Source organism: Nyctereutes procyonoides, unplaced genomic scaffold (assembly GCF_905146905.1).
Source record: "Nyctereutes procyonoides isolate TBG_1078 unplaced genomic scaffold, NYPRO_anot_genome, whole genome shotgun sequence".
Taxonomy (NCBI): Eukaryota; Metazoa; Chordata; class Mammalia; order Carnivora; family Canidae; genus Nyctereutes; species Nyctereutes procyonoides.
This window is the reverse complement of record NW_026575135.1, coordinates 18998407-19026308: the sequence shown is the minus strand read 5'-3', so window position 1 is coordinate 19026308 and position 27902 is coordinate 18998407. Positions and strand designations below refer to the sequence as shown.

Sequence of the window (27902 nt, the reverse complement as noted above, 5' to 3'; positions counted from 1 at the left end):
CTCAAGTGATCATCTAAGCAAAGCCTGGTTTGCAGGAGCAGCAGAGGACAAGCCCTGGAGCTGCACCCCAAATGCCATGAGTGCTTCCAGTGTCCTTGCTTTGTAGGGACAGTCCCACACACATTGCCTTCTGTCATCTACCAGTTTCTGAATCCTCCCAATGGCTCTGAGAAGCAGGGGAGGCCAGGGATCACAGTCTCAGAAGAGGCAAGGGGACCAGAGAGGAGCAGACCAAGTGTGACCCAAAGCGGGGAAGAAGAAGAAGAGGGAGGTCCCGGGCACAGAGGCAGCTGCTGGAGCAGGGCTGGGGAGCACTCATTGCCCTCCCTGGGCTGGTCCTTAGGTGGACAGGATGGGGAGGGTGTCAGCCTAGGGAGGAAGGGTCTGGGGTGGGACCTACTGTCTACAGGGTCTCTCAGGTTGAAGAGTAATTGCAAAGGAGGGATGGGAGGATGAGCAAGGGCACTCAGCTGAGACTGTCCACTCACTCTGCACAGCCTGGAGTTTTAAGAAGTTTTCTATAGAGCAAAATCCCTTGATTTGGAAGTTTCCTGAGCCACTTGGGCCAACCTCTTCCTTCTTGGAGCCATATGTGACCATCCTCATCAGTGGGGACTGACTGTAAAGGATCATTTATCTGGAAGTGTGGGGTCAACCCCTTCTCAGCTACTTGGGGCCACTGGACACTCCATTTCCCCTCGCATTTGCATGGGGCCTTTTGCCTGCCTCCCTCACCTTTATTCATCCCACGGAGCCACTCCTGGGCTGTCAGAGAGGGCTGGGCTCCTGCCGTGGGTGGGTAGATGTCCTCTTGGTAAGACTCCGACTGTAGAAAAAGCCAGGACGGTGAGGGCTGTGGTGGCAAGGAAGCCGCCCGGATGGGAGGGCCCTCAGGGAGCTGGGGTCCAGGCTTTCCCCACCTATGAGTTGATGAAACTGAGGCCCAGAGAGCAAAGGGACATGCCCAAGGTTGCACTGCCACTCAAGAGCAGAGACCAGGTGGGACTCAGAACGCTTAGCTCCCAGCAACACTGCACTGACAATGAGAAGGGTCTTCCCCTTGAGGACTGGCCATCAGCCTCCCCGCTGCCTCCCAGGGACGTGGGCTCCGGGCCCCAGGTCCCAGGGCCTGTCCTCTCCAGGAGGGGCTCCCGCCTCCCTCACAGATGGCCATACCACCTTACCCGCCGAGGTACAATCATGGATATAGGCTCGATGAGGCCTTTGGTTGTAATCAGCTTGTAGAAGCGGAAAATCTCGCAGGAGGTGACGTCGAGACCTCTCTTTGGCATGATACCTGTGGGTGGATGGCCAAGGAGGGCTAAGAGGTTCCGGCTGGGCTGGGGTCACAAGGACCCATTGTGAGTGGCAAAGCCAGGCTGCACACCTGGGCGTGAGCAGAGAGCAGCCTTCTCCCACCACCCTTCCCTCTACAAGCAGCTCATGAGCAAATACCTAGGCAGGGCTGGGCCCTGTGCTGGGGAACTGGGGTTGAAGTAATCAGACTTGGTCCTCATCCTCAAGGACTTCAGTGATGTTAGCTAGGCTCTTACAGGAAGCGTGCTCTGCTCTAGACCTTCCACGACCACCCCCCAGCTTGTGCCCAAGCTGCTCTGAACAGAGCTCCTGTCCTCGTTTTCTCTTGCTTAGCGTTAGCACGGTGTCTTTCTCCTTCCCTTTGTGTTTAATCTAGCCGTGTCTTCACTGAAGTGGGTTTTGTTTTTTTGTTTATAAGAGATAAGCTTTTTTTTTTTTAAATTTATGATAGTCACAGAGAGAGAGAGAGAGAGAGAGAGAGAGAGGCAAAGACACAGGCAGAGGGAGAAGCAGGCTCCATGCACCGGGAGCCCGACGTGGGATTCGATCCCGGGTCTCCAGGATCGCGCCCTGGGCCAAAGGCAGCCGCCAAACCGCTGCGCCACCCAGGGATCCCTGAAGTGGGTTTTGTATAGACAACATATAGACCTGTCTTGTTTTTATTTTTTTTCCTTATTCCCAAATACACTTACAAGTACGGGCCCTCCTAGGTCAGCCTCTCTTAAGGTTGTGGCTATAGTTATAACTGCTCTGCCTTGGCCTAGAACATCCTTCATTCTCTGCCCATGCTGTGTTCTGCTCCCCTTTCGGCCCCTCAAGTGTTGCCTCCTCTGGGAAGCCTTCCTTGACTTCCTGCCACTTGCTCCCGGGGAACCTCCCGCACACCTCCCATGAGAGCTCTGATAGGGCCAGAGCTGATCCACCATCTGCCCTCCCAATGAGGGCCCTCATCGGACTCGTCTCCGTTACCCCAGACTCCAAGTGGCCTCAGTGGTCCACACTCACCGATCCCCTTTTGTGGGGTAAGGGAGCGGTATTCAGTCAGGTAGCTCAGGTGAGGTTTGTCGGCGCTCACCTCATAGTAGCGAATGTTTCCATCTCCCTGAGGAGGAGGGGGTACAGCTCAGAGCCGGTTCCCATCAGCCCCCTCCTGGCCCCCGCTGCCAAGCAGCAGAAACCTGGTGTTCACGATGACTGAAGTGCTGGCAAAGCCACTTCACATAAGAAAACATCAGGGAACTGTCACCAAAGCAGCAGGGGGTCCCCATTTTAACACTCAATCCCCCCCAACCACGACCCAAAGCCCACCTATGTGCCTTCCCAAGGTGGGAGCTCTGGGAGCACAGGCCTGAATCCCACTCCCAGCTGCACATAAAGGTCAGAAGTGGCATGTCCTGGGACCACCCAGTGGGTCTCACCTGGTTGCCCATGTCATGGTGACTGGGGAGGGGAAGGGGGAGGAGTGCTGCTCCTGACATTGGGGGGGAGGAGCTACGATGTCAGGTACAGATAGTCCTACACAAAGACAACCTGCTCCCCGTCCAAAACCGATGGTACCCCTCTTGGGATATACCCACTTGTCCCACCTCATCTGGTCCCAGAACTGAGGAGGGATAAGCTTGGAGGTTTCTGACCAAAGGCCTGGCCCTGGATGTTCCTTGGGAGCCAGGAAGGTGGGACAGGGAGAGTGTCCAGTAACTCCTGCCTGTCCCCTGCTGCCTGGCTACTGGCAGGGTTAGGCCGGGGGAGTTCTGCTTCCTGCCTCGGGGTACCAGCAGTCACCTCCCTCCCGCACCAGGCTGACCTTCCCCACCACGTAGAGCATTTTGGTGTCTACATCATAGAAGGGAAACAGCACGCCTGAGGAGCCATCCAGGTCCACCTCTGAGAGAGGCACGGAGAGGTTGTCCTGCAAGGGAAGGGAGACCAGGAAGGCCTGGGGGTCACTCCCTGGGGCCCTCAGTGGTGTTCTCTGAAATAAGAATCCCCACCAGGGGGCTCTGAATGTGTGTGTGTGTATGTGTGTGTGTGTGCACATGCACACGCACATGCATGTGTGCATGTGAGAGAGGGGAGAGAGAGAGGCCACCACCTTTTATTTTGCCGGCATTTTGCTTTCAGTGGATCACCTCTTACACCCCTGATCGCACACAAGGCCTCCCCTGCTTGCTTTGTTACTTGTCGTAAAAGATGAAGAAGGAGATTCAGAGAGAGGCAGCGATCTCTCCAGTCTTTGAAACTCTAGCCACGTGCCCCTTCAAATCAGTACTGCTTGGCCTGGCCCTCACCCTCACCCCGACCCCCAGATGCTCTCCTGCCCACCCGCCTCAGGGCTCTGTTCCAAGCCCCTGTCCAGCTGTTCCTTCTGTTCAGAAGGACAGCTCCGCCCTCTCTGCCCACCCTCCCCCTGTCCTGGTCCCTGAAGTGGCCACCTCCCCCCTTTCCCCACACCACGGCCACTCCCTCCTTGAACGAGAAGATGCACAAGGTCTGTGCTCACTCCATCCGGCTGTTGGCATCCCCCCGTTTTTCATCCCTGCATCCTTAGCGCCAGGCAGGCCATGCTAAGTAATGAGTAAGGGAATGAATGAATGAATGAGTGAATGAATGCTTGAGCACTGAGTAAGGGAATGAATGAATGAGCACTCAGCTTCTGGGTGATGGTGAGGGGCAGTGTGGGGTGGCAGGGGAGACTCACCTGGTCCCACACGGCCAACTGCCGGTTGTTCCATCGTGATGTGCCCGTGGACAGCAGCTTATTCAGGTCCCCCAGAAACAGCACTTTGTTGGCTCGGTGCCCCGTGCAGTTGGCTTCCTGGGCGGACATGTGCGGTCAGGGGCTTGCGGGCAGCAGCTAGGGGCTCTGGCCTCCCTGCCTTTGCTGCTGCTGCTTTGTACCTAAAATACCTTCCTTGTTCACCCTAGCTCTGATTAAAGAATCCTTCCAGAGGTACTGCCTCCAGGAAGCCTTCCAGAGACCCTCCACCCATAGGGATTCTCTCCCAGGATTTTTGCTGAGAGTTCTTTTCCTGAGCTAGGATAGAGGCAACCTTCGGCTCAGCTCCATGCTCTTGCTGAAGGATGGCTGAGTGTTCACTGGATGCAAGGCATGGGGCTAGGCAGGCACTGTCACCTGGGTTATCTTGTTTCATCCTCCTAGAGGAAGGACTAATGGCCTACTGCTGCAGATAAGGAAGCGGAGGCTCAGAGAACAGAACGTGCTTGCCTATGGTCAAACAGTGGACGGGCAGTAGTGCCATGCCTCTTGGCAGAGCTGAGGCACACCGACAAGTTCTGGATTAGACCACGTTCAAAGCTGAGCTTTCAAGGTGGACAAATCACCTAACCTCTCTTCGGCCTCTGTTTTCTCATCCAAAGCATGGGGGTGACATAACCTACCTCCCAGCAGTGCCAAGAGGACAGACAGAGGTAGCACATGTGAAGGCTTGGCCACAATGCTGATAGCATCACAACCCTGTTCTCTGAAGCCTCCCCAGCCCCTCACCGCTCCTTGCTGCTCTGCCCCCAAGACAGACCCCAGCCCAGCACAGACCTGGAGGACGGCCCCTGCTCGGGGGTCGAGTATCCGAATCTTGCGGTCTTTACAGGTGGTGGCCAGCAGGCTGCCATTGGTGTTGAAGGACATAGAGAGGATCACGCCTTGGTGGCAGCCAATTGTCCTCACGGGGTTCATGATTACAGACTCCTTTGTGTCCAGGTTCCAGACCATCACCTGTACAGCAATGAGCTGGCTCTGAGCACGGTGGCCACCCCCACCCCTGGCTCCCACAGTCGCACGCCCGCCAGGCTGCAGTGAAACACGGTATCCCCAGGAGGGAAGCCACAGATGGCAGTCTGGCCAAGAAGCCTTGGGTGGGAGGATGGATCTGCTGGCTGAAGCTACTACGTGGCAGGAGGGGAAGCCAGGAGTCAGGCTGTCTGGCGGTGAAAAGAAAACACCATCTGCTTTGGAGCAACAAAACAGCCATATCGGAAGGACCCCAGGGGACGAGCTTGTCCGGGGGTTTCAAACAATTATTAGCAGCAGTTTCCACCTCACACAGATAAACAGCGCTGCCACATTTAGCTCCATAGGTTGTGCACTGCACAGCTCCACGGCAACCCATTCCCATAGCCTGGGATGTGAATCACACCCCCTGGAGTTGTGTGCAGAATAACTTGCACAACCATAGGTGGTAGCCCTGCAGACACATAAACAGACAAAAGAGCACTTCTGATCAGAAGGGGCAAGAGGCTCTGCCAAAGTGCCTCTGTAAATCCCTATGTTATGAAGGGAAGAGTTTAAAAGCCATGGCTATGGTCACATCCACCAATTTGTGTACAGATTGAGAAACTGAGGCCTATAGAAGACAAGGGACTTTCCTAGTTCATACTGCAAGACAGAGACTGAGTTGGAATAGAATCTGGAGCTCCTATACTATGAATTTTCCAGCTTGGCAGTCAATGGGGAGGTGGGAAGCTTCTCTGGACAGGGTCTAGCCCAGCTCCTCCAGGAAGACTAATGGGTTGAATAGTGTATCCCCTTCCCCCACAAAACTCATGTCCACCTAAAGCTCAGCACATGACCTTATTAGGGACCAGGGTCTTCGCAGATATAATTAGTTCTGATGAGGTCATACTGGACTAGGGTGAACCCTACATCCAATGACTGGTGTCCTCATCAGAAGATGGAAGGATACATAGAAACACAGAGGAGAAGGCCACGTAAAGCTGGGGGCAGTTGGAAGTGATGCAGGTGCAGGCCAAGGATGCATGGAGCCACCAGAAGTTGCAAGAGGCGTAGGAGGATTCTTCCCCTAGGGTCTTTGCAAGGGAGCATGGACCTCTTGACACTTTGATTTTGGGTTTCTGGTCTCCAGAACTATGTGAGAATAAATTTATATTGTCTTAAGTGCCCAGTCTGGTCATGTTAGGGCAGCCCCAAGAAATGAGTGCATGAACTCACCTTGTAGTCGTAGCCAGAGCTGAAGAGGATGTTGGCGGCCGTAGGGTGCCACTCCACCAGGCCCACCCTGCGGGTATGGCCTATCAGCTCCTTCTTGCAGACTGTGAGGTTCTTCGTCAGCAGCTGCTTGGGGATGTCCCAGATCTTAATCTTTCAGGGGAGACACAGCCAGCAGGGTATAGTTATGTTAGCCAGGGTCACCTTGGTACCCCAGCCACCCAAAGCCACAGAACTGGAAGCACTCAGTGGGGTGCTCTCTGTATTCATCTCTCACTCGGCGGAGGGGCAGCTGGAGCCCTCAGAGGGAGAGAAGCTTTTCCAAGGTCTTCCAGCCCAAGCAGGGGCTCCCATTGCCAGAGTTGAGCCCAGGCCTCCAAATCTGCCTCCTGGTCACCCGTGCCATCCTAATGAGCTGAGCTGTGGGCAGCTGAGTGAGCCACAGGTCTGACTCCCAGGCTGGATGTCAGACCAAATCTGCCTCCTAGGCCTAGAATGTCTCTCAAAGTACAGTTGTCCCAAATGCTCAGGCTAGAACCTCAAATGCCAGGAGCAAGAGTTTGTGTTCTGTCGTCAGAACTCTAGGGAGCCAGTGCAGTCTCTGGAGCAGGACAGGGTAGGGACGAGCTCTTTCATTTGGAGTGGCCCCTTGGATGGCCTGAAAGAGGAAAGATAAAGGGCGAGAAGGCCAGGCTGGATGGGGTCGTGGGCTGTATTCCACAGTAAGGGCCTGGGAAGAGGAGCCAAGGGCTTCCTTTCAGAGTAGTGTTGTCGAGGATGTAAGGGTAGAGTAAGCTCCGTGTTACGGAGGCTGGGGACATGGGGGCGGGGGGATGACACGGAGGAGATGGCAGTAACCTGATGTTCCCTGTCGTCCTTCAGAACTCTCAAGCCTCTATGTGATTGGATGCCCCTTTTCCCACAGGGTTTCCAGGTAGACTTTGCTTTCTTTGTTTTTTGTTTTTGTTTTTTTTCAGACTTTGCTTTCAATTCAACAAATATTTATTTCCTGGTCATCTGGATTTAAAACCAGCAAGGCAACCCCACGAGTGCCAGAGGCTCCCCATGATGTGTTGTTGGGTGAATGCTGTTCCTGCACAGAACTGGCTGCTGCTGGAGGGTGGACTGTGGGCAGATGTGTTTGGGAGGCGCAGACTCGGCCCCCATGCTGCTCAGAGCTAGAGGGCCACCCCTGCCCCACAGGCCCCCGGGGACAGGGAGGAGACAGTCCAGCACTTAACACAGCGGGCCTGGGTGGGGTTAGGCACTGCCACTCTCGATAGTCATATCCAATCCTCCTGCCCCCCAGGCACCTGGGGAGGAACGGTGGCCAGAGATGAGGTAGCTAGGAATTTAATAAAGACCTTGAAGGGAGTCTTCAAAGCAGTCCTTAAAAATGCAGGTATTCTAGGAGTGGGGACAGAGTCAGATATTGGCTACCCAACCACTGGAGACAAGGCCAATTCTCACATATGGGGCCTGACTGCCCCTTCTGTGAAGCGCCCTCCCCAGTCACTTTTTATGCTCCTCATCATCCCCTATATGGAAACTGACACAAGTCCTCTGAGAATTTTCTACCGGCTTCTCCTGATGAATTGGTCTGTTTCCTTCAATCAGACAGTGAGGGTACGGCAATACATTCTATTTCCCTTTTTGCTTTGATGGCTAGGAAGCTCTGAGCTAAACCCGGAGCTCAGCACTTGCAACCCTTCACAATCAACGTACCGAGCATCATTTCTTCACTTCCTCCATCTGTGGCTGCTGCTATTAAGGGAAGTGGGATAGCTCAGTGGAAATATATTGGGCCCTGGAACCAAGCCTTAGTCTGAAGCTTTGTTCCGCATCCTCAGCCTGTGTGACTTTGGGCAAACTGCTGTACCTCTCAGATCCTCAGGTTCTCCATAAGAAAAACATCTTACCTTGTGAGGTTGCCGGGAAGACAAGGTGAAATGGTATGTGTAGTGAGAGTCAGTGTCTTTTATTTTAAACTGTGTCTTTTGTTTTAAGCCGACTCACTCCATTTTAGAGGTTGGCACAGAACATATTATAAATAAATAACACCAAATGTAGGGGGCGGGGATTATGACCCTGGTACAGAACAGGGGCTCAAAAAGTTGGTGCGGCTGAAGCTTTGGGGATGGTTGTGGTGCCCATATTCATATAAGGATCCCACTTCTATCCTTTTAAAGCTCCATTGTCTGTGAAGTAAAGTGTCACAATATTTTCACGTAACAAAAAAAAAAAATGCTCCGTCCAGCATTTTAAAGTTCCCTCAAAAATGGGCTTTTCCAGTGGACTGCAAGTCTCAATGGATCCTCATTAAATGGTTGGGAGCTGTTATGCCCATTTTAGAGGTGGTGCGACTGAGGTCCAGAGAGAAGGTCTAAAGGGACAGTGCCCCAAGTCCCAGAGCCCAGAACTTTCCCCCCACAATCTCACTTAGCCTCTCCCCGCCACAGTGACCCCCACAGTGATCCCATGAAGGATCAGGGGGTCAGGAGCATCTGAACCAAATACAGACACCATTCCATCTCCCCTGCCCCAACCCCACTCCACTCAGGTAAGGAGACACTCACTGTGGTATCTTCAGAACAGGAGGCGATCTCAAAATCATTAAAAGGATTCCACTTGATGTCCAAGACGTTCCCTTTGTGCCCGCAGACCTTTGGGTAGTGGGGGTCCAATTTTCCCGTCTGCAAAACAGTGCCCAGGAGTGTTGGGGAGAAGAGGGGGCTAATTCCCCTTAAGCATCTGGATGGTCACTCGGGCAGTGCAATCACTGGGTAGACAGGGAAATGTAAGGGACAGAATGGGGTGTGAATCTAGGCCCTGCCATTCTTCTCTGTGTGATGCTGGGGGAGTCACATCACTTCTCTGAGCCTCAGTGTCCTCCTCAGTAAGATGGAGGCAATCATAGGTATTTCACAGGGTTCATGTGAGGATCATAGGAGATGAAGTGTGGAAAGGGTCCAGCACAGTGCCTAGCACACAGTAGGCATTCAGTAAAAGGAGACTTCCCTTCAGACACTGCTGATACAGCCACTGTGGAAAACACTCCGGTGGTTCCTTAAAAGGTGAAACATAGAGTTACCATGTGGCCTAGCTATCCCACCCCAGGCATATCTCCAAGGAAAATGAAAACACAGGCCTACAAAAAACTGGTATACCAGTGTTCGTAGCAGCATTATTCATAACAGCCAAAAGGTAGAAACAACCCAAATGTCCATCAGTGGAGGAATGGATATACAAAATGTGGTCTAGTCATACAATGGAGTATTATTCAGCTAAAAAATGGAATGAAGAGCTCACACACGCTCAACCTGACAACACGACAAGTGAAAGAAGTTAGACATAAGAAGCCACACACGGCATGATCCCACATAAATGATGGACCAGATGTGGTTTCATTGTTTGAGCAAATTAATACATCTTCCGCTACTCTGTATTCAGAACCCTGACTAATACATATGAAAGCTCCAGAACAGGTAAATCCACAGAGATGGATTAGTGGTTGCCCAGGACCCTGGGGGGAGAGGGCGATAGGAAGTGACTGCTAATGGACATGCTGTTTCCTTGTGGGGTGATGAAATTATTTTGAAATCAGATAGTGGTGATGTTTGCACAAGCATGTGACTATATTAAAAACCTACTGAATCATACATCTTATTTTTATTTTTTAAAGATCTTATTTATTTATTTGACAGAGAGAGAGCGAGAGAGCGTAAGTAGGGGGAGCAGCAGAGGGAGAGGGAGAGGCAAGCTCCCCACTGAGCAGAGAGCCCAATGTGGGGCTTGGTGTCAGGACCCTGGGATCACGACCTGACTGAAAGCAGACATGCTTACCTGGCTGAGCCACCCAGGTGCCCCTGAATCATACATTTTAAAATGATGAATTTTATGGTATGTGAATGATATTTCAATTAAAAAGAAAGAAAGAGCATTTCCTTCCCTTCCTTCTTTGCCTGCTGAGAATTGCTGCATGGGTGCTAGGAGGACACGTGTCCTGAGCAGAGACTTCCAGCTCCACACACAGGCCTGGATTTCCTGGCTCATGGGACCACTGCGCTGGTTCAGTCACAGCACCTGGAGCAGGCAGTGACTGGCACACTCATTTCACTGCATGGTTTAGCAGAACAGGCCTGAGGACCCAAAGCCAAATGGGCTTTATCCACATCCACCATCCACCTTAGGTGCTGAAGCCCGCCCCCTGCCCCCAAATGCTCTGCAACCCAGTTTTCTATCTATGAGGAAGAGACAGCTGAAAAGAAAACTGGCCAATATCCATTTATTCAGCAAATCTGCACAACATACGTAGGGGACAAGCAAGGTGGCAGGGGCACAGGATGTAGTACCTGACCTGGCAGGATCAATGTTTTCCGGGTTTTATTTTAAAAAGATCTTTCAAGAACAGAGTGGACTCAAGAACACCCATTGCCTCTCCTTCCCTCACCTCCCCAATTCTGCAGAAACCACTGACACCTTGCCCAACTGAGATTGAGCAAAGACAATGTGGTATCTCCAACCTAGCTTAATAAGGCTGCAAAACCACAGCTGCCATTGGAAGAGCCACAGGGCTTCTGGGTCCCTCTGGCAAACTAGCAAATGCTGACACAGAGACCCTTGTTCACGGGGGCTTTATGCATGCAACTTATAGCTCTGCAAGCAGAGGCAGTGGTCCTGCGCTCCCCTTCAGAAATACTCCGCCCAGTTCAGCTCTTGCCCTTCGGGGAAAGGGTATTAGGCACCTTTGTCTGGATCCCATACTGGAGGGGAAACTCTATACAGGGCATTATTTGATAAGCTGGAACATGAAAGGTAGATTATTGTCAGGCAGCCCCGATGGCCCAGCAGTTTGGTGCCACCTTCAGCCTGGGGTGTGATCCTGGAGACCCAGGATGGAGTCCCACATCAGGCTTGGGGCCTGCTTCTCCCTCTGCCTGTATCTCTGCCTCTCTCTCTCTCTCTCTCTCTCTCTCTCTCTCTCTCTCTGTGTGTGTCTGTCATGATTAAATAATAAAAATAAAAACCTTAGAAAAAATATCGTTGCAACGTTAAACTTTGTGAAATCAATGTAACACGGTTTTATAAGAGAATATGCCTACTTTTAGGAAAGACTCAAGTATCTAGGGATAAAGTTCAAGATATGTCATCTATGTTCAGATGGTTCAGAAAAACAGTTATACCCTCCCATGTACATTCAGACAGAGAAAAGGAAAGAATTTGGGCTTGTGTCATTTGTGCATGATGTGTGAGTTCCATTTGGGCTCGTCCACAAGGAAGAGAGGTGCATGCTCCCTGGCCCCCACAGCGGGTAGCACCTGGAGCCATGGCCCTGGAGGAAGAACATGCACCTACAGATTCTGGCCCAGGTCTCCACAGGAGCACCCTCCAGCCACCAAGCTCTCCCTAGCCCCCAGGCTATTCTGCACGAGGTCGTGGGTGAGCTTTCAAAAACTAAAATCTGATCGTGTCGTGCACCTGCTCAAGTTTTGCAAGCTTTCTCCTCTCATGTATAAAATGTGAATAATAATCTCTTCCTTGGGGCAGCCTGGGTGGCTGAGCGGTTTAGCGCCACCTTCAGCCCAGGGTCTGATCCTGGAGACCCGGGATCAAGTCCCAAGTCAGGCTCCCTGCATGGAGCCTGCTTCTCCCTCTGCCTGTGTCTCTGCCTCTCTCTCTCGCTCTCTCATGAATGAATAAATAAAATCTTTTAAAAAAAATCTCTTCCTCCTAGGGCTGTTATGAGGGTGAAGTGAAATATCGTGCATAAAAAGCCAATCAGGGATGCCTTACAGTAAGCGATCAAATAAGAACAGCTTTTGTTACGTGTGTGCGTGTGCACGTGCACGCCCATGTGTATCAAAAACCAAGGGAAAAGACTAGAAGGAAATGTACCAAAATGCTATTCAGGGTTATCTCTAGATGGTGGGAAAATGAATGGTTGTATAATTTTCTGTGTTTGTTTTGGTTTTTAAAAAATTTTCCAAACTTTATATAAAACGGTGTGGATTTTGCAATAAAACAGAACTCCAAACTTTCTGAAAAGATGGATCCTCCCAGGATTAGCCAAAAATGTGTTATAAAACTGCAGATCTTGGAGGGCTCTCAGAGGCCAGGAATGGTAAAGACACAGCAAAACTCTCTTTTCCTGACCCGGTGGTAGGCATCACCAATGGATTATAGTTCTCTCATTGACCCAGCCTGGAGGGCCATGCTGAGGCCACAGGGAACACCTCGGGGTAGGGGTGGGAGGTGCTGGGGGTCCTAGGGAACACCATGGGGCAGGGGGTTGCTGAGGGTCCCAGGGAACACCACGGGGTGGGGGGTGGTGCAGAGGGACCCAGGGAACACCACAGGGTGGGGGGTTGCTGAGGATCTCAGGGAACACCACGGAGTGGGGGTGAGGGGGTGCTAGGGTCCCAGGGAACACCACGGGGCGGGGCTGGGTGGGGTGGGGTGCAGAGCAGGGCTGCAGCCCAGGACTCCGGCTCCCAGGTGTGAGTCTGTGCTGTGCTTGGGCCCTGGGCTCTGAGTCAGTGTCCTGCCCACTTCTGCACACAGCCTTTCCTTTTCTCAGGCCGTTTCCTGGGTCAAAGGGCATGGGCAGTGCTGGGTCTTTTGTCTGGCACACCCAACCACTCTCTGGCCCAGAGCCCTGCCCTAATTTTGGTCTGGAATTTTTCTGCAAAGAGCCGATTGTCAGGCTGGCCTTGGGTGACAGGAGGCGAGCTGCCCAGGAGCTGCATTCAGACGGGAGCGGAGACTCGCGTGAGCCACAGACTCAGGAGGGGCTTCAGGGCCGGGCACGGCTCAGATGGGCCAGCATTCCTCCCAGGCGGCCCAAAGCAGAGACCCAGCCCCAGACAACTTCTCTTCCTTCTCAGAGAACGAGGGATGGCTGGCTTCCCACCCCCAGCCGGAGCCAGCAGGCTGCTCTGCCTAACAGGGTTTGTGCTGAGATCCAACATTAATAGACATTATTAGCCAGTCTCATGGGCTATTGACTGAGCTGCTAAAAGCCTTGTCATGACAGGGACATTTATAATCAGGAGGCCACTCCTGCCTTTCAGTCCACTAGGCCAGCAGTTAGCCAGGGGACACTTCGGGGATGAGGGGGGAACAGACCTCAACTGCTAGGGTGGGACAGCTGTGAGGCCACTGCCACAACCCCCAGCGCTCACAGGGGTGCAGCCGTTCCCACGAGAGTGTCACAGCTTCCAGGGACCTTTCCGACGGCCCAGAGTGGACACAAGGGTGCAGGGAGGCTGCACGGTGCAGAAGAGGTTAGGTGGGCAGGCTGACTCTGGCTTCCTGGGGTTGAGTTCCTGCTGCAGCACTCACCACCTTGCGACCTTGGGCAAGTGACCTCAGCTCTCTATGCCTTGTTTCCTCATCTACAAAATGGCCACCGTAGTAGGACTTCACAGGGTGTGAGTGATTACACGAGTTCCTATGACAGTGCCTGACACATGGCAGACTCTCTGGAAATTCACCTGTGTAAGCTCATTAGAGCAAATTACAATGACCCGGTTTTATGGTCATTCAGAATGTTTTGGGGGTGGCCCAGGGATGTACTCAGTGTGAGGCCAAACTGTCCCACAGGGGACTCCCATCTCTCCCTACACAACTGACAGGCGACTGAGCCAGGGCGTCCTCTGTGAATAAAGTGATGCCTAGATGGTACTCCAGTGAATGAAGTCGCACATTCTCATGCCTGTAAGGAACAGGTCTGCAAATGTTACTCTTTAGGAACCATCATTTAAGGAATCCTTTCTGTGCCAGGCCTGTGCCAGGTGCTTTGCTCACATTATTTGATTTACCTCCCAACCACCCCAAGAAGAATCCATATTTACATTGGGCAGTGGGGGAGCAGAGGGGTTGACAGTCGTGTGCTAAGGGTGGCCGAGCCTGGGGACCTGGGAATATCTCTCTCCTCTCACTGCCTGCTCTTGCCACAGTTATCATTGGCATCAGGCGGCACTTTCATGCAGGACTTCCCTGGAACTGGAAGAGACTTTCAAACAAAACAAAACAAAACAGAAAGCAACATGCCATTCTGGCCCACACCCTGCATTTCTAGAAGGAGAATCTGAGTTTGAACCGAATAAGAATGGAAGGCTGAGTTTCAAAATGTGGGCTGGGACAGAGATGGAAGCCTGATGAGGAAGGCAGGATTTGTCTGCAGGCAGCGGGGACCTCTGGGAGGGGACGGAACAGGGGAGGGAGGTGGTCAGACACAGACTTGAGATACTCAGTCTGGGTCTCTGGTGACTCTTCTGCAGGCTCCTGGAGGCCACAGTGTCGGCCTGGTCCCCTCCAACCTGGTCCACTCCCCAGGGGCATCCCCAGGGCTCTGTCTCCCCTGACGTTCATCTCTCCCCAACCTCCACACCTCACAGCAAAGTCCACCCTGTGCACCCCCCAAGGGTGGTTCTGCTGCAGGCGGGGCCCCAGGCTCCAGGTGAGCCCAACTCCAAACCTTCCTGCCTTCCTGCGGTTGCTTCTTTTGTTCCCTGAGCACAGCCCTTATTGCCCAGGCTGCAGGAGCCTCCCTCCAAACAGGCCGCCCTGGGTCACAGTGAGAAGAAGGAAGCTGCCTGCAGAGTCACCTAGCACCTAAGGCAGCCTGGCCCTTCCTTTTTTTTTTTTTTTTAAAGATTTTATTTATTTATTTATTCATGAGAGAAACAGAGAGGCAGAGACACACAGGCAGAGAGAGAAGCAGACTCCCTGCAGGGAGCCCGATGCAGGACTCAATCCCAGTGAGCCACCCAGGTGCCCCCAGCCTGGGCCTTCTGAGAACTTCCAGGACACTGTGTGAGGCCAGGCACTTTCCGACACTGAGGCTCCTATATACATTCCATTAAATAATTAGCCAGTTTGTCCCTCCCTTCCTTCTGGGGGCAATAACTTATTGATACCTTTCTGTGCTTGTCTGGGATGTAATCCCTGGTAGCCCACAGGGAACCCCTCTAAACCAGAGCCCAAACCAAGAAGCCACAAGCAGGTCAGTGAAACAAGAGTGAGGCCCCATGGCCACACCCAGGTCTGGGCCACATTCTGGTCCTCACCCTCAGGGCTCGGGATCCTTTGGGAAGTCGTCTCCCTGAGCCTCAGCAGCCTTACCTGCAGGATGGGACAATCCTTCCTACAGAAGGAGCTAAGGAAGGCATGGCATAAGCACCTTCCCAGGTTGCCACACGAGAAAGGGCCCGGCAGGCCTGTCTGCTGGGAAGTGGCCCACTGCAGTGCACTGTGGGGGTTACCCAAGAAAATATCAACCAAATGCAATGTGTGCTCCTTTCTGGACCCCGATGCAAAAGAACCAAGTATAAAGAGGCATTTATGAGGCAATCAGGGATATTTCCACCTGCATTTGGTGGGAAACAGGTGACACAGAAGCTACTGCCAGTGTTGCCATCCTGGCCTTGCGGTTGTATCAGAAAATGTCCCAAGTTTTTAGAATTGCACACTGAAGTTTATGGGGGTAAAAAGACAAAATGTCCAGGATTTGCTTTAAAATACTTTAGGAAGGGATGCCTGGGTGGCTCAGTCTGTGGAGCACCTGACTCTTGATTTCAGGTGGTGATCCCAGGGTCATGGGATCATGGGATCGAGCCCCACGAGCCCCATGTCCTGCTCCACGTGGCATCTGCTTTTGAGGTTCTCTCCTCTCCCTCTGCCCCTCCCCACCTGCTCTCACATGCTATAAATAAATAAATAAATAAATAATAATAAATAAATAAAATCTTTTAAAAATACTTCAGAGGAAAAAAAAGGATGGATGAGGCAAGAGTGGCAAAGCCTTGGAAATTCTAGAATCTGGGTATAAAAAGAGTTCAGAGTATTGTTTTTATCTGCTTTTGTGTTTGAAATCCTTTTATTAATTACAAAACAAACAAACAAACAAAAAACGGATTAGAGCCTCGCTACTGAAAACGCATTTTGCAAACCAGCAGCATCAGCATCACCTGAGAGTAGGAATGCCAGAAATTGATGAATAAAGATACAGGATGTGTGAATTTCAGATAAATGACAAATAATTTTTTCAGTGTAAGTACACTCCATGCAATATTTTACTTATACTAAAAAATAGCTTGGGTGTTTCTTATGAAACTAAACATGTAAAACTCCTTTAGGATTCAGTGATTTGCACTCATGGGCATTTACCCAGAGAAACGGAGACTTACTTCCGTTCACACAGAAACTTATCCGTAAATGTGTATAGCAGCTTTATTCCTAATAGCCCCAAACTGGAACCAATCACGTTTTGGCTTTCAGTGGGTGACCGGTTAAACGGATGGTGTGCCTCCAAACCACACAATACTACTCAGCGATAATAAAACAAGAATGAGCTATTGATCCACGTAACAAGCTGGAGAGATTTCCAGGGAGTTATGCTGAGTGACAAAAGTCAAGCCCCAAATGGTTCCATTTATGTGACATTCTTAAAATGGCACAAGGATAGGGGCCCCTGGGTGGCTCAGAGGGTTAAGCCTCTGCCTTTGGCTCAGGTCATGATCTCAGGGTTCTGGGATTGAGTCCTGCATGGGGCTCCTTGCTCAGCAGGGAACCTGTTTCTCCCTCTCCCTCTGTTACTTCTCCTGCTGTGTGCATGCTCTCTCTCACTCTCTCTCTCTCCCTGTCAAATAAATGAATAAAATCTTTTTAAAAAAATGGTACAAGAATAGAAAAAGAGAGATTAGTGGTTGTCAGGGGTTATGGAGAGGGTGGAGGTGGAGGGAAGTGGCTAGAGCAGCACGAGGGATCTTTGGGGTGGTGGCAATGTTCTGCATCTAGACTGAACCTATGCCAATATCCTAGTTTTGGTCCTGTACCCTAGTCGTGCAAGATGTTACCGCTGGGGGGAACTGGGTGAAGGGTACACAGAATCTCTGTGTGTTATTTCTTACAATGTACAATTGCATGTGAATCTACAATGATCTCAAAACAAAAAAGTTTCATGACAAAGAAAAACTAAGCGGAAAAAAAGTTATTTGGTGCTTATTTGATATTCAGGTTTAACTGGGAATCGTGTTTTATTCGGCAACTCTGGAGCTTGCTGCAATGCAAGCTCCACAGCCCCACTTCTGACCCACTGAGTCAGAATCTGTGTTCTGACACTCAGGTTGAGCTCTGATTAGTGGCTTCCAGCTCTGGTTGTGCTTGGATTCGTGGGAGTCTGTGGTGGTAGCAATTAACAGGTGCCCTTGAGCTGTTTATGATATTTCAAAAAGCCCAAGGAGAATCACACATTTTACCTAGGATCAGGCTGTACAGTGTGACTGTGCAGGCTTCCCACTGGACTCAGAATATTCCGAGTCAGACTCCTGACCTGACCTCCAAGACTTTTCCAGTCCCAGCCCTGCCCCCTCTTCTGACCTTACCTCCCATGTCTCTTGCCCTGATGACAATTTGTATCAATTTGTGTCTCAAACACACCAAACCCAGGGCCCACACTGAAGCCATTCTCACCTCAGGGCCTTTGTACTTGCTATTACACTCTGCCTCTAGAGCTTCAATCATCAAATGTTGCCTCCTCAGGAAGGCCTTCTCCGATCATCCTGTCTTTCTAAACTAAGTCCACTCTCCCCACCCAGGTCCATACTCCATCATATCAAAGCAACTTATTTTCTTAAATCATTTGTTAGTAACTATTTATACCTGGTAGTTGATTGAGTTAGAAACTGTGACAATTCTGAAAGAGGCTGAGTAATACAAATCTGAAAAATCCATTAATTATTTAATTAATTAAGAATATTGTCTGTTCAGTGGATAGAATCTTTTAAATGTACCCAAAGCTTAGGAGAAACAAAAAGCCAAATGGGTCATCTCTAGGGGACCTTTGAGCTCTGACCCTCAAGTCTTTCCATAAGTCCCATTTTGCATTTGTCCCTCCCCAACCTGAAAAAATTCAGCTCTAGAATAGTTTATACATCTTACCCTGGCATTCAAGGCCCTTCTCATCTGGCCCCAATCCATTTCCCCAGAGCATTTCCCTTCCTTCCCCCCTTCAACACAGAGTGTTCATCTGTTCTGGCCAGATTGTTCTCTGCACTACTGTCTGGGCATATGCACAGTCTCACCTGCAGGCTTTGCTGGTGCCATTCCCTTTGCCAATGATGCTCTCCTTATTCATGTGAATGAACAATCATTGGGTAATATGTTCAGTCAATGAAAATTTATGAGCACCAATTACATGCCCAAAATGTTATCGATATACAGGTAAATAAAGTACCAGTTTTCTTCCCCACCCCCAACTATTCCAAGTACACTGGAAGGTACTAGCAGAGTGGCTCAGTGGTTGAATGTCTACCTTTGGCTCGGGTCATGATCCTGGAGTCCTGGGATGGGATGAAGTTCTGCATCGGGCTCCCCACGGGGAACCTGCTTCTCCCTCTGCCTACATCTCTGCCTTTCTCTCTCTGTGTTTCTCATGAATAAATAAATAAAATCTTTAAGAAAAAACAAAAAAGAGCTACTAGCAGAAGAACATAAATAACTCTAATGCAAAGTAATTAGGGTATGGATGGTATCCTAAGAAAGGAATATGCTGTGGAATATATCCTAAAAAGGAGAATATTGTGGAGATTTGGGAGAGGGAGAAAGGCTATTCATGAACATGGTACATATTTCCATTTTCTTAGGTCATCTTTAACATTGGTCTTTCAATAATGCTCTGTAATTTTCTCCTTTTAAGCCTTGTTTATTCCTATATCTCCAATCTTGTTTTATTCCACTGCAAAATGTTTACATATTCTAGTGTTAGGTATATAAAAATGCAATTAATTTTTGTATTCTGATTTTTTTTTTTTATCCAGCCACCTTTCAAAGTCCCTTATTATTTTTGAAATAACTTGACCACATGTTCTTTTGGGCTTCTATGTAGGCAGTCATATCTATAAATAAGAGTGGTTTTATGTCTTCCTTTTCAATCCTTATACCTTTAACTTATTTTTCAGCCCTATGGTACAGTCCATGACCTTGAATTCATTGCTGATTTTGAAGGGCTATTTCTAACATTCCATCTTTATGAATGTTTGCACCATATTAACAAAGAGATCAAATATCACCAATATTACCAATAACGGGACAAAGTGACAATATGTGTCACATGATATAATGAGCTGAAGGTACAACATCGTTTGTTTAACATTCTTGCCCAAAACGTATAATATGCACCTAATCATGAGAAAAAAAATAAAAAATCCAAATTTTAAAATGTTCTACAAAATATCTTTTCTTTACCCACTTAAAAAACGTCCGTATCATGAAATAGACTAGGAGATTTGACAACTAAATATAATGAATGATCTGGAGTTGGATTCTGGATCAGAAACAAAATTTCAGCACATACACATATGGAGAGAAAGACATACAAGAGATAAAAAGAAAATCTAGCAGAATGTTAACAATGGGTGAATCTAAATAAAAGGTTTTAAAACTTCTGTTTCTTAGGTTAGTGAAATTCTCTTTTCTGAGTTTGCTAAGAATTTGTATCATGAATGGGTATTGAGCTTTATCAAATGCCTTTTCCTGTATTAACAAAGATGACCATATGGTCTTCTCCTTTCATTTGATACTATAATGATTTACATTTATAGATTTATTAATATTAAGCTCTTCTGAATTTCTGGAATAAATCCAACTTGGTCAGAATATATCTTTTTAAAAAAATTCACTGCTAGATTCAGTTTGCTAGCCATTTTGTATACATCTTGAGACTGTCATTTTCCTTTCTTGCTCTGTCCTCATCTGGTTTTGCAATCAAGGTTACATTGGCTTTTAGAATGAGGAGGGGAACAGTCCCTCTTTTCCTATTCTCTAGAAATGTTTGCAAAAGACTGAAATAATCAGTTCCTTGGAAGTTATATAGAAACTGCCTGTAAAACCACATAAACGTTGCATCATCTTTATATGTGTTTGTATGAAATGTGGCATATAAAAAAAGGGCATAAAATGTAAGTGTTTGGCTAAATGAATTGCTAGAAAATAAATTACCCATATATCTGCCACCCTCTCAGGTTAAGACATGAACTATTACCAACACAAAGGAGACCCCCCCCCCACCATGGGACACTTTCCAATCATAACTTCTCCCCCTACCTCAGGGGGCGATAATCATCCTGGTTCTCCTGGTAGTCCCTCACTTGCTCTTCCTTAAAATTTTTCTACTTATTTATACATCCCTTAAGGTAGAGCTCAATGTAGTCTGTATCTATCTTTAGGTGAATGATAGTTTGTCATTTGTTTGGTATCTTTCCCTCAAAATTGTCATTAAGACTCATCCATGTTAGGGCGCCTGGGTATGCAGTTGGTTGAGCATCTGACTTTTGGTTTCTGCTCAGGTCATGATCTCAGCATCATGAGATCAAGCCCCACATGGGGCTCCACACTCAGCAGGGAGTCTGCTTGAAATTCTCTCTCCCTCTCCCTCTGCCCCTCCCCTTTCTCTCGCTCTCTCTCAAATAAATAAATACATCTTTAAAAAAAGAGTCATCTGTGTTGTGGTATGTATGTATATATACTTTGTTCCTTTTCATGGTTATATATATTCAATAGTATGGGCATATCATAATTGATTTATGTAATTCTTGGACATTTGAGTTTTTTCAGTTTTACAATATGAACAACACTCCTATGCACATTGTTGTATTTGTGTTCTGGTGCACATAAACACATTGCATTGTGTGGACTATACCTAGTAGTGGGATCTCTGGGTCATGGGGTATGTGTATGTTCCTCTAAACTGTCACAGTTTGTTCCAAAACACGTGAGGCAGTTTACCTCGTCACCAGAAGTGCCTGAGAGTTTACATTGCTCTGTATCCTCACCACCACTTACATGGTTAGATCTTTCCATTTTTGCCAATCTGGTGGTTGTGTTGCTATCTTATTGCAGTCTACCGCTGAGATACTCCTGAATGAGAGCTTAAAATTTAGCTTTTGCTATTGCTTTCTAATTCAATTTCATTCGGATCAGAAAACCTAGTCTCTGAAATTCCATTTTGTATTATGATCTTCCGAAGTCCTTTGTTGGAGCAGCGGCGGGGGGGGGGGGGGGGGCATGGCTAAGTCTGCTGTTTGTTGTTTCAGCTGACTCTTATTCATGGGAGCTCACATGCCTGGTGATCTCAGATTATGAATTTCCCTGATCTTACTCTGTGGGAGTCCTGTCCACATGGGGGATGCTTTCCTCTGGAGAAACTTCCCATCTGCCTCTGCTATGAACTAGAGGTGCTACCAGCTGGGATCCCTTGAGCCCCTTTGGAGGTTCTGCTTTGAGCCAACTCAGGCTTGGTATCCTGAAAAGGTCTGCTCTTAGGTTAGGCTATATGAAACTACCACTTTTGGGTTAAAAAACTTTTTTTTTTTAAAGATTTAATTTATTTCTCTGACAGAGAAAGAGGGCACAAGCTGGGGGAACAGCAGAGGGAGACAGAGAAGCAGACTCCCTGGCCCTGAGCAGGGAGCCTGAAGTAGGGCTTGATCCCAGGACTCTGGGATCATGACCTGAGCCGAAGGCAGATGCTTAACTGACTGAGCCACGCAGGCACCCCCAAAACTGTTAAATATCAGCAAATGCATATGGTCTAACCTATACTGTTAACAACTGCCTGCAGGACAAGTTGCTTCCTTCTGCTTGCTCACTGCTTCCGTCTCCCCAGTCAGATTTTTGGCTCCAGATTTGTTTCTTTTTGTTGGGGCGGGCAGGTCGCTTTGGTGATGTCCCCAATGCCTTTCGAGCCCAGCAATGCATTACCAATTATATTTTATTCAGGAGTGAGTTATTTTGCAGTGGGATGGAGGGGAGGTCTTAGGAGTAGCTAGGCAACTGCTAGAAGCAGAAATCCCAGGATAGGTATTTGTTTTTTCCCAATGAGGAAACCAAGGCTCAAAGAAGTGAAAGGACTCAAGGTCACATGGCTAGTAAGAGGCAGGGATGGGATGTGAAGCCACATGTGAGACCAGACACCCAGGCTGCTTCTACTCCCCCTCTTTCTGGCGCGGCCTCCAGAGGGTTGTTTGGGGTGTTGAGGCTCAGTAGGGGCATGAACTCCTTACCTGATGCAGGGGAATGACGAAGAAGGCCCCTCCGCAGGAGCACTCAGTCACCACTGCAATGAAATAGGGGTTCACAGCGCAGAAGTGATTGTCCTGGACGCTGTGGGTGATGGGCACCGAGTCGTAGCAGTTCTCCTTGCTGGCTGGTTTGCCAAAGACGTGGCGGAACTTGGAGCTCCGGTACTGGGGATGCCATGACATCTGCGGGAAACAAACAGGACAAGAGGGGCATGAGATTCCCTGGCCTGATAGCGGGACCCTCGGGGAGCTCACCTCGAGGGGGCAGGACCAGGGCAGCGGTCGGTTCTATATGCATGGTGCACTATCAAGGACACCCCAACAAACAGGCTGTAATTGTGGCTCCTTCTATGGATCTGGCGAGAGAGTGCAGGATCATCACTGACCTGTTTGCTTGTCATCCCTTCAAGTATTCAACACAAAAGGCACAAACACCAGAGAGAAGAACTCACATCTCCTCCCTATCTGCCCACCCCACTCAGCCCAGCTATGTGGGTCACACTGTGTCCTCTGGAGCCAGCCTGTCTGGCTGGGCTCCAGTTCCAGCTCTGCCTCTTACTGGCTGGGTGGGCAAGTGACTTAAGTTCTGAAGCCTCAGTTTTCTCATCTGTAAAATGGGGATCACAAAATCTTCTGTTTCATAGACTTGTCATGAGGACTAAATTATAGGTCCCTTGATCTACAGTCATAATTACTACCACTATTATCATCCAGGCATCTCGAGCTTCCCTAGCTCCTTATTCAGTCCAGCATTTGTTCACTCTGTTTACTGAGCATCACTGTATGACTAGGGCCTGTGCCTGGCACCAGGGGTTTGGAGAGCATAAGCATGAGCCCAGCCTTACAGGAGTGAAGAGTCCTATGAGTGAGGCCACTAGGGGAAGGTGGGCCCCTGGGACCCAGGGTATTATAGATAATAATAAAGGTTTGTACATGGCAGTCGGGGAGGGCTTCCCAGAGGAAGTGACATGTGAGCTATAATTGGAAGGATGAGTAGGAGTTGGCCATGTTGGCAGGACAAAGGTAAGGTGGGGGGAAGATGTCCCGGGCAGATGGAACAGCCTGAGCAAAGGCCCTGAGAGAGAAGCAAATGTGGAATGTTTGGGAAATTACATGTGGTTTAGTTAGATTAGCAAGAAGATGTTAAAAAGAAAAAAATATATATATATACCCATATATTTATGTAAACGCGATGATGTGAGTGAAGAGAACACAAGCTGGAGGGAAGGCAGGGCTAGATCATAAATGGTAGAAGAGGATCTTCACCCTATGAGTGGTCAAACACATGATACCATGTGGCTTCTCAGCCCTGTTGCTGCCCAGGTCAAAACCCTGATCCTGGCCTCTGACCCTATCGGGCCTGCCCATCCATGCTCCTCATCTAGGCCAGAGAGATCTTCTGGACACCAAGCCTGGCTGTATTCTTCACCCCACACCCAAACACACACCCGAGGTCACCTTGGGACACTCTTGATTCACTGCTGCCCTGTAGGAGCAAGGGCAAACCCAGCCTGGATTCAAGGCCTTCCAGTGGGGTCCCCCCCCTAATATTCCAAGATTCACCTTTTCTTGCTCATCTTTTAAAATGTACTTTCCAGATCAAGAAGCTTCTAGCTTCTCTGGTACCTGCTCTTGGATTTCCAGTCCTCTGGGCCTTCGCCCTTGCCTTCCCCTCTGCTTGGCCTGCCCTTCCCAGCCCCATAATCCCTGCATCTATCTCCACAAGTGCAAACCCTCCCTTCTCCAGCTCCCAGGCCCCTCCTCCAGAGTCTTTCCTGACACTTCAAGTAGCAGTGCTCTCTCCTCTCCTCCCTCTGCCCTCACCAGCCGTGTCCCCTCCCTGCCCTCAGGCCCCTGACCCAGCTGATGCCTCTGATTCCCGAGTCTGGTCAGGAACCTGCTTGCAGCTTCTTCAGAGAAAGGCCTGGGGCTCTGCTCTGGAAGTGCCTGGCACAGAGCTCTGCCCACCCCAGTCCCTAGGAATTTCCCAAGGGCAGGCATGTTGGGCTGGGCACCCACAGCGTCAGGATAAAGAAGGCACTTGCTTTGTGCTCAGTTCAAAGTCACAAGATTAGACTGTTGACCTCAAGAGGTCACAGTGATCAGGGTCCGACCCAGGAGCCAAACCCTCTACAAGAAACCCACCAGCCTCCTGGGACAGGTCTGTCCCATGAAGCTCAGATGTTTCTTTTTTTTTAAAAATTTATTTTATTTTATTTATTTATGATAGGCACACAGTGAGAGAGAGAGAGAGAGGCAGAGACATAGGCAGAGGGAGAAGCAGGCTCCATGCACCGGGAGCCCGACGTGGGATTCGATCCCAGGTCTCCAGGATCGCGCCCTGGGCCAAAGGCAGGCGCTAAACTGCTGCGCCACCCAGGGATCCCCGAAGCTCAGATGTTTCAATTCACCTTTTGGGAGCTGCATTTGCCAGAGCTACAGGAAGTGGCACAAATGTAGGGACAGACTGACTAATTAATGTCCATCTGATCCCAGAAAGGATATAAGAAGCCTTACAGAAATGGAGAGCACACAAGATAGAAGCAAATGGGAAAGGCATGGTGAGGAAATGGGGTCAGAGAGAAAATGCGGGAACAAAGAGATCCTCTGATATTCCAGGGGGTGGGGGGACTAAGCTACTGAATGTGTGCTGTCAGGCCCTCCACACAGTGGAGGTGCACCTAGACTTGGGTCTGAGCTTCCTAGTGGCCAGTTCAATAAGGGAAACAGAATCACAAAGGGGATTTAGTCATTGTGTGTAAGATACAAGCCATCACTTGCTAGTGAGCTGCCCATCTTTTCTTTACTCTGGGTCCCGAGGGAAATGGGTCTGGGGGCGGGGGTCTTAGAAAAAAACAGCAAAGACCAAGAGGTCCTAGGGTCTTGGTAATTAGATGGCAGGTGAGGAGCTGCCTTGGGCTGGGGCTGAGGTAGGAAAGGAGGGGGCAAGTCAGCAGGCTCAGCCCCAGGGCCCCCCAGCTCTGCCTCACTTTCAGCAGCGGCAATGGTGTGTGTGGGGGGGTGGCGCACCTGTCTGTGGGCAGTGGTGATGCCCATCAGACATTCCATGGCTCCCCTCATGTTCCAGCCTCCTTGCCTTTGGGCAGCCCCAGTATGAGCTCTAGCCAAAGGATCAGGGGCAGCCACGATGTGTGCCCCTTCCGGGCTGAAGCATGTAAGCCCTGCCTGTGACCCTCCAGAACTCTCATCCGTGGCCAAAGGGATGAGAAGGCCACGTGTTCTGGATGATGGGGCTTGCATCATCCCGGGCCTCCAAGAGATGGTGTGGAACAGAGGACCTCCCCTCCCGACACGATGGACAGGGAAATAAACTTGCAGAGCAAACCGCTGAGCAAGTGGGGCTGTTTGTCACAGAGGATAGCCTATCCATCCTGACTGACACACTGCCCGGTGCAGCCGCAACCGGCAGACGGGCAATGGCTGGAGCACAGGAGCATGGGGGTGAGTGGGCAGGGAGGCAGGACCCAGACCAACCGGGAGCCGGGTGAAAGAACTTCAAACGCTGAGGGCAACAGGGAGCTGTTGCAGGGATTAAAACCGAGCTCACTTTTATTTTTTTATTTTTTTTAAAGATTTATTTATTTTTATTTATGATAGACACACAGAGAGAGAGAGGGAGAGAGAAAGAGGCAGAGACACAGGAGGAGGGAGAAGCAGGCTCCATGCTGGGAGCCCGACGTGGGACTCGATCCCAGGACTCCAGGATCGCGCCCTGGGCCAAAGGCAGGCACCAAACCGCCGAACCACCCGGAGCTCACTTTTAGGTGGAGTCCCTTGATTGCCAAGAGCAAGACTGCACAGAACAGGTGAGAGGTGAGAATCACCTGGGGGAAGGAGGGCAGAGGGGAGAGGGGAAGGGGGACGAGGCAGAGAGACGCCAAGGAGGGGGAAAAGCCAGTGTCTGTGTCAAGTGCCGTGGGCCGTGGGGTAAGAGGGCAGGTCGTGGCTGCAGAGACCAGCATGACCCGAGCAGCATCAACACTCCTGGCCACTCCGGCCACACACACCCCCCCCCCCCCCGTGCTTTCTCCCTTCATGGCCTGGGGCCTGACCCCACACCTGACGGGTGGCTCTCAGCCCGGGGTCAGGGTCAGGAGGCCCCCGGAAGCCTGGTTGGTGACTCCTTCAGCTCAGTCACTCCATGCCAATAACAGCTCACAGTTTTGGGGGGCTTGCTATGTGCCAGGTGCCCTTGTCAGTGCTTGCCCTATATCAACTTACCTGGTGGGGGCTACTTTGCTCCCTGTTACAGACGGGGGGGCTTGAGGCAGAGAAGCGAAGCTACCCACCCGAGGTCACACAGCCAGTGAGCTGTGGGGCTGTGGAGCTGGGGGTTGAGCCCAGCCCTGCCTCCAGGGCCTCCAGCTCCAGGTTCTCGCAGGTGACAACCATGGTGAAGCCTCGTTCACACCCAGCACACGCTCCATCTCACCTAAGCCCTAAAGGGAGGCATCATGACCACTATCACCTCTACTTTACAGAAAAGTAAAACGAGGCTCAGGAAACGAAGTGGACACCTTCCAGAGAGAGGGCTGTCTGGGGCGCCTGGGAGGCTCAGTCGATGAAGTGTCTCTCTTTGGCTCAGGTCATGATCTCAGGGTTCTGGGATCGAGTCCCACATCGGGCTCCCTGATTAGTGGGGAGTCTGCTTTTGCCTCTGCCCCTCCCCCGGCTTGTGCGCTCTCTCTCTCTCAAATAAACAAATATATATATATATATATATATAAAGAAAGAGGGTGGAGGCTGTTGGCCTCCACCGATGAGGCCAACAGTTGCATAAAAGTGACAGAAAACGAAAACTGTCTCAGTGACCTTCTGTCCTCTTGCCCCCAACTCCACTCCTCACTCGGCCCCACCCTACCCTGCCCCAGTATCTTATCTCCCCTGCCAAAGTTCTTCCAGATCTGTTGCTGAGGAAGCAAATTTACAGGAGTGGGGAATAGGGCCAAGCCAGGCAGGCCGTTTCTCCCTCTGTATGTGGTAAAGGAGTATGCACACATATATGTGGGTGAAGTTTGTGCAAATGTTGTGTGCACTCTGTGTGCAAGTCTTTGCATGAGCACTGCAATCATCATCTGGGCCCGTGTACTCCTGTGGGTGTGCATGCACCCCTGTGTGCATCTGTGCGTGCACGTGTGTATCCGTGCATGCATGAGCTTAAGGAGTCAGCGTTTCAGAGAACAGGAGCTTTGTTTCTCCCACAAGCAGGCACTTGCCTGGAACTACAGTCTGCAGCGGGGCCTTGGCATGGTGAGGGCCCTCGCCCATGGGCTGGGCCAGAACGACCGATCTGGGCCAGGTTTATCCCACGCCAGCAGTCCTATCCTGCCCGGTGCCATCCAGCTGGGCCCACATCAAAGTCACAGCGTGCGTTCTGAGGCGCGGCACGTCAGCCCGCTGGGGCACGAAGTAGGGGGTGGCATGGCTTCTATGGCTGCTCTCCCATGCGTGTTTAGTGGGCCTGATGCCATGGGATTAGGCTTTGTGGGCTGCAAGCTCCCCACCCTCCCCAAAGATTT

At 50.2% G+C, this 27902-nt stretch overlaps 1 protein-coding gene across 4 annotated transcripts in view; it reads right to left on the bottom strand.

The window, feature by feature from the left end:
* The window catches only part of CORO2A (coronin 2A), a 55154-nt gene that overhangs the window by 4284 nt on the left and 22968 nt on the right, over nucleotides 1-27902 (bottom strand). For 3 of the 4 annotated variants that reach the window (XM_055302636.1, XM_055302634.1, XM_055302637.1), the window contains exons 2-10: nucleotides 22345-22545; nucleotides 8857-8973; nucleotides 6284-6433; nucleotides 4871-5050; nucleotides 4016-4132; nucleotides 3122-3226; nucleotides 2323-2419; nucleotides 1185-1297; nucleotides 736-826 (exon numbers count right to left, since the gene is read on the bottom strand). In XM_055302636.1, coding sequence (XP_055158611.1) covers nucleotides 736-826; nucleotides 1185-1297; nucleotides 2323-2419; nucleotides 3122-3226; nucleotides 4016-4132; nucleotides 4871-5050; nucleotides 6284-6433; nucleotides 8857-8973; nucleotides 22345-22545 — 1171 coding nt within the window. Of the gene's footprint in view, nucleotides 1-735; nucleotides 827-1184; nucleotides 1298-2322; nucleotides 2420-3121; nucleotides 3227-4015; nucleotides 4133-4870; nucleotides 5051-6283; nucleotides 6434-8856; nucleotides 8974-22344; nucleotides 22546-22748; nucleotides 22893-27902 lie in introns of those variants that run through there. The other variant, XM_055302633.1, reaches the window with a different exon arrangement.